Here is a 7,012-nt window from a genome sequence, read left to right on the forward strand (position 1 = left end):
TTATAGAGTACGCAACAAGAATCTAAGAAAACTTAAGTCATAACATCCATACAGCATTTTATCACATCAAAAGGACAGGAGATGGTTTAAACATTTAAGGGTTCAAAGTTTCCTCTACTCAAGCCTATCATATTATGTCTTCTAGTCTTTGTGACCTGGTCCCGATATCAGACGAAAGACCAGTTTACAAACAAGAAACACATGCAGTGAGCCGTCTCCTCTTCGTTCAGCACCTTCCAAGCCACCGCTCTCTCATATGACACCGGTCGCCCCATGCTGGAAAGACAGATGCCACCTGGAAGACATGTGAAACCCTACAAAAGTAGCACAATGAAATCACTACAAAAGCTTATAACTCTATGAATATCGTGTTCTTTATATGGATTCAAACAACCGATTGGGATGTTGAACCATAGCTCGTCTTTAGCACCATAGCACGTTAGTTAAAAATGACATGAAAGAAAGGTATATGATTCAGAGATGTTCTACTACACCTGTTGCATTATTTGGGGGAATTCCGAGCATAGAGTCTTTCGTCCATGGTCATCAAATATCTTTTCCAAAGTTATGTCTTGGAGCGCAACCAAGGTGGTCTCCAGCATGTCGAGCCCTGCCTGGTTTGCAAAGGTGAAAACTGGCAATGCCTGCAAAAGGGGAGTTCCATAGCATATTTGCTTAGAATAAGTAGGCAAGATAAGAACTCAAAGAACGATACACCTTCATTAAGTGTTGTATTGGTTGATTTTTCAAGGTTGGGTAATATGCTCACCTTCAGAGAGCAGCACATAATTGCATCCGAGTGATGCCACAAGGATTTGAGGATGGATTCACTTCTTTCATTGCCAGATTTGAGCAGCTCCACACCTAAATAGCACCTGCAATATCAATAGTATTACAAGCTAAGCCACCTATATGATCATCCATGGTTTCACAGATCAAAGTTTCTTATTCCAACTTGTAACGTTCATTGCAACAGAAGAAAGAATATATAACATGTTGCTGGTGTGTGCCAAAAAAACCATTTTTTATTGTTGCACACTGCATCATATATTTCAGTCCAAATAAAAGGAAGGGGGAAGAGAGAGAGAAAGAGAGAGAGAGAGAGAGAGAGAGAGAGAGAGAGATATAAAACCTGTAACTGTTACAGATCCAACGAGCAAGTGTTTGCGCTTCAGGAGTACCAAGTGGTGACCGAAGACCAGCCTGTGAATTCAAATGTGAAGGAGAGAGAGCTAATGCCACCCTCTGAACTGATGATATAATGCTGCGAACATATTGTCGGGCCATGGATGCTACATGCTCTTGCATGTGGCTCTCACAAGCAAATTCAAATGCTATAGTCATCACAGATCTTACACAACCCGCATTTGCAGAATATTCACTAGATCCTTTATTTCCAGTTGGCCCAATTTCAAGAGCAGAAGCAAGGTCCAAGGTGCGATTTGGACTGGTGGATTCCTGAAACATTTTTCAGAGCACTAATGAACATTTCCATATAAGACGTAGTGCGGTATAAATTCTGACAGATAGCATCACTTGGGAATGGGATTTAGTTTTGAGGCTAACCTTCCCATAATCAAGAGGAATGATGCGAAAACCAGACGGTAGAAGAGGTGCATCATCAGCAAAAGAAGCATCAATGGGAGCGAAAATGAGTTCAGCACAGGAACCCACGGCATTCTCATCCATTCCACTGCACAGCTATTAAAATAAAATGGAAATTAAGCAAGAGAACCAATTGATTAGCCAATACATTGAAATAAAATGGATTTCAAGTCAAACACAATAAAAATAAATAAAAATAAAAAAAAAAGAAACTGCATGCAACTACTTCTTATCCATATCACTTGTCCAAGTTTTCTGCTCTCTCGTCTTTCTTTCCCTAAATACTTTATCACCTATTCACAGGATACTTTGATAGGCACCAAACATGTTTGACATTAAAAAATACACGTAAAGAAAAAAAATCCTAAAGGAACATAATATCGTGCACTCCCAATGTGCACAAAGCGGTAAAAACTAGCTAAAAGCATGTTATGCCTATTATTTGCAAGAAAGGAATCTATCAGGTTAAGAATTAGTCTGTTATTAGGCTTTGACAGTCCAAGTTAAGCTATGAATAAATACCATCATTAACACAATTAGAATAACTGACACTTACTTGCAAAAGAAACATTTCTCTCGGCATCATTGCATCTTCAGGAGAATGGCCAACACCTTCCAATTTAATGACTTCCAAGAACTAATAAGCGCAAAAGAAACGCATTAAACAATTAGAGAACAATATAGAGTTCTATATTTTTTTTTTTTTGGGGGGGGGGGGGGGGGGTGATTATAAACCATTGTAAAACAAGACTTTTTAAATGCAGTAAGTTCCTAGATGTCAACTTGCTTACCTCTTCATGCTCAAGAGTGTGGGCCAGGGGAAGTATAACTTGACCTCCGAAACTTCCAACTCGAGACCCAGCTAAGCTACAAGGCCCGACTTTAACAGCTGCAGCTGAGTAAGCATCAATATTGTTGTCTGCCCATTCTGATCTGTGCTCGCGCAGGAACCGAAGAAGTATAGCAGGGGGTACATTCTGGGAGAAATAGTAGACAACAAACCAGGAAGGTTTAAGAAGACGAGCTCAACATGAAAATTTTCGTCATTGTCCATTTGAAAGGTCACCATGTATACAAATAACAAAAATAACATGCAAGCATATCTTAATGTTTTATTGCTAATCTCCAGTTGATTGAAATGAAAGATGGGAAGCAACCTAACCTGTAACAGCATCGATGCTTTAGCACATAAGACGGAATTAATGACAGCTGGAAATCCATTACCAAAGGACAGGTTTAAGCCCATTAACTTGTCAGGAGACGAGTTTATAAGGATAGTAACATCATCCATGCCATCATTTCCCATCAATGACCACCCCTCATCAGTAAATCCATTAAGTGCCTCATTAAAACCCCTGGAAGAAAATTCCATTAGCTTCCAAGTAGCAAATAACCCTTCTCTGACTGACAAATATATATTGAAACCACCATTATATACCAACCTGCTAAGCCTTTGGCTTAATGCTCGTAGAGCTGCAGGGCGTCTTCCCCAACCTGTGACATTAGATTGGGAAACCTCGTGCGCTATCTGCCTCAGCTGACGTAAAGCCTGAACGTACGTTAGAAGGACTAATTAAAAACTCTATCTCCCCTTTGCCCTCATAGCATGCTTGTGATATACATCTTGTTAGTTTTGAACGCTACAAACAATGTCCAAATATCTACCACCATATGGTCTTACCGCCATTGTCATCTTTTGAGCAAGGACAGCTGATGATTCATACAATGGGCGCAGGACTTCAGGCACGCTACAAGGCTGGTTGATGAAACACATATAAGAGTTACAATTATTGTAATGGATGTATCAGAACAAAACTAAATTGAAGACGATTATCTCATTACGCTTCACGAATAACTTATTAACCTCCAAATCCATATGGTCAACGATATGTATGATTGAACCTCCCCCTTCACAGGGTCGTATAAGGTATCCACTAGGCAGCATTTCTGCTCTAACAAAATGCTGCACTGGAGGCATGGTTGGACCATTCTGAGTGTTTTTCAGAGATCTCATACAAATCTGAGCATTGTACACAACGAGAACAACTTCAGTTAAAGTAGTGAGTGAAGATGTATGCCATATGTATTTACTTGTGTGCCACGAATTGCTCGATCAACAAGATAGTTATTTGGCAATATGAATCAAAATTCACAACTTTGTGACAACATACCACAAGGCTGCCATCCTCTAAAATAGAAGTATAGCGCAACAGCCAGAAATCACAGGCAGGCGCCAAAGTTGTCGGCGCATAGAGCTATATCAGATAATTTAAAAAATTAATAAAATAAAAAATAAGGTGGTAAAAGAATGCTCTAACTTACAATACAAGTAGAACCTACCTGCATGTAGAGCAGCTCAATGGTTCCACCGTTTGCTGTAGGCAATACATTTAAAACATCTACAGCACGGCAATCACGCAACCACAAAGGTAGATCTTTGAGGATCTCCGCAACCTAAACATAATATAGTCAATAGTCAATCATACATTCTCTTAAATTCAAAGGAGGAGAAAACAGACAGAAAAGTCATGTTAACTTACCCTGGTAGGGTCTAGACCCACCAGGCCGCAGGCACGTGCTGCCACTCCAGTGCAACCATGAGAAATAGCAACGATTCCAATGGAATCCGGACCAGGCTGAGATATCCAGAAGAGTTAGCAAGGAAGATTCATATTAAAAAGGCCTAAATTCCCCTTAAAACAGAATAAGCAAAATAAAAAGTGCAGCCTAATGTATTTCATGAGAACCATACAAATAAAAATTGAAGTCATGCTAACTAAATGGCAAGAGTGTAACGAACACCAATAATCGAAATGTACTTTTCCATATTTATAACAATTCAACTACATCTCGGAACGTAAGGATTTTTATTTCTGATATAATTTCATATCATTGAAAAGTCAATGTTTAGAACTATAATTCCACCATCACATTGTTCAGGCATTTCTTCCTCACTTAATCAAATACATATACGAATACTTCAAAAAACAAATATAGCGAGAGAAATACCTTCATTCCAGGCATTTGGACCCACTCAACAGCAGTTCCAGTAGCCTTTGAAAGAAACTCTGCTAAAGTTTCTTCTGCAATGGACAAAAGTCTAGCGAACACAAGCAAACAAAGCACGAAGCCATAAGCCACAAAACACACACAACAACAAAAGCTCCTGTCACAAAGCCCGATAAACTGAAAAGGACTTAACAACAACATCCCACTACTACTAAGTTACTAACCCTGCAGGACTTGCATCCCTTGGCGGATGCTGAGGTGTCAAATGGTGTTGGCCACTCGTCACCACTGATTCACAACTTGTGTCTTTGGTTGCAAGCGTTGTCTGTAACAAAAATAAACAAACTTCACATGTCAATTACATTACCCCATAAATTCAGAAATTACGATAAAAAAAACAATTATAATTCAGGACATTTTTGTTTGCAATGCCTTATTCTAAACTACTCTAATTTACACGGAGGTGCATTCGAACTTAGGCGTAAGGAGTCCGGCCAACCAAATGGCCTAACGCACATCTGAATAATACGCATTACGGTATCTCACGTTGCTCACTAATTGATCTTAAAAGGGAAAATTTCAATCTTGGGTTTTGAATGGTTAATGATTTTAGCTATTCTAAGATGCCAAACGAGAATGTTAAAATTTCAGAGAGACGGACCAGCCGCCCGTCCACTACTAATCAACAACGAAAAGGGTCTCGAATGGTTAATGAATTCTCACCCCCTGGGTATGCTGACGGAAGTAACCATTTTCATACACCAAGTGAGACACCTGCTTCTGCAACCTATCATTTTCTTCCATTAGTAGCTTATTCATAGCAGTGAGCTTCCTGTTGACAGCTTGGAGGCGCGAAGCCTCTTTCCTCTGCTTCTCCCTACATCTGTAAAAACCAAACCACAAACAGACAACCCCACTAACATTAACTTCCTTCCTCAGAAAACAAAGTAAATGCAATGTAATTAAGATTTTTGAACAACTAACTTAGCACAAATAAGGAAACCAAACCCCATGCAACCAAATAAATCCATAATTTATTCAAGATCCAATTTTTGTTTACCTTCTGTTTTGGAACCAGACCTTAATCTGTTTTGGCTCGATGTGGGAGAGAATCGGGCACTCCCGAATAAGCTGTTGGCGACGAATCGAACTGGGTTTGGGGCAATCATGATACAGCCTCTCGAGGGCTTCAACCTGCTCAGGTGTGTACCTAACATACTTGCCATTATCCAATGCATGTTTATTACCATCCTTGCAGGACATAGCCATTTCCAAATTCTCAGCTCAGAAATCACTTCCAACCCACAGAAAATTACACCAAACCCAGAAAACCAAACCACTTTTCAAACCCTCAAAGCTCCAAAACAGACCAAAACGACAACTGGGTCTGCACCCAAATGTACAAACTTGCAGACTTTGATAGCTAATTATTTAGAAATAAATTAAACTTTTCGAGGATAGAGGATGGAGATTAACCGACAAGGGACAGCACTACCCTTAACTGGAACCGAGTTAGCACCAAACACAAAGAAGCTGTACAAATCTTTCGAGATCAGCAACCACAACCGATCTGCTCCCCAAACGACCACTACCCAATAAACGTTTTGAGATGATAAACACGAGTTACTGAGCGAGTGGAATCAGTGAGTGGAACGACTCCTCGTACACCCAGCTGGGTAGACCGATCTCTGTTCTACGGCCTGAGAACCAGAGGAAACGTCACCGTGTCGCCGATCTCGATGGCTTCCATGTCTAACCCACGAGACATTTTCTAGGACTTAAAGGGTTGAAGCAGCATGGTTTGCGTGCGGGATTTGGGTTTTGGAAGCTGAAAGTTGGAGGGTTTGGAGCTGGAGTAAGAAGAAGAACAAAAGGTAAACCACTAGCGGTATGTTTTGCTTTGTTTCTCGTTTCGGTTTTGGTTTGCTTTTCTTGTTTTTGCTTTCGGATTCATACAGTTTTGTTGCTGCTGATGATGATATTGTTGGTTTTCATTGGCTCGTCACTTTCGGCTCAGATGAGGAGAGAGGAGAGAGGAGAGAGAGTGTTCCTTGCTCGCTCCACTGTGTAGGAAAATGGAGCTAAAAAAAACTTTTACCTTTGAATATCTTTTTCGTTTTTCTTTCACGCTTCCTGAATGACCAAAATGGCCTTGAACTCAATTCGCGTGATTACTTTTCTTCAATGCCTTTGAATTTTCAGACCAACCAACCACAACAGTAAAAACTAAGATCAAAGTGGGTCAACTGGATGCAACCCCGTATACACTGAGTTCTTGCCAACAACAAACGTATACCATGTTTCTCGTCTAATTATACGTGATCAGTAATTGTGATAAAATGTATTCTGTGTTTTTCGTTTTGGTTTTGATTTGCTTTTCTTGTTTTTACAGTAACTT

The 7,012-nt window shown here is 40.0% G+C and overlaps 1 protein-coding gene across 1 annotated transcript; it reads right to left on the reverse strand.

Moving 5' to 3' along the window:
• Positions 1 to 6,686, reverse strand: LOC137708086 (homeobox-leucine zipper protein ATHB-15). The gene is made up of 18 exons (XM_068447076.2): positions 5,675 to 6,686; positions 5,338 to 5,497; positions 4,839 to 4,939; positions 4,615 to 4,705; positions 4,146 to 4,241; positions 3,946 to 4,059; positions 3,777 to 3,860; positions 3,470 to 3,625; positions 3,287 to 3,361; positions 3,048 to 3,154; positions 2,768 to 2,960; positions 2,397 to 2,582; positions 2,162 to 2,242; positions 1,567 to 1,701; positions 1,133 to 1,458; positions 770 to 875; positions 495 to 644; positions 1 to 314 (listed from the first exon to the last, which is right to left on the reverse strand). Exons 1-18 carry the CDS (start codon positions 5,881 to 5,883, stop codon positions 168 to 170), a joined length of 2,517 nt encoding a protein of 838 aa, XP_068303177.2. The 5' UTR covers positions 5,884 to 6,686; the 3' UTR covers positions 1 to 167.
• Between the last annotated feature and the right edge of the window lie 326 nt (positions 6,687 to 7,012).

The sequence above is a fragment of the Pyrus communis genome, chromosome 17, assembly GCF_041283825.1.
Source record: "Pyrus communis isolate YQ-2024b chromosome 17, ASM4128382v1, whole genome shotgun sequence".
NCBI lineage: Eukaryota > Viridiplantae > Streptophyta > Magnoliopsida > Rosales > Rosaceae > Pyrus > Pyrus communis.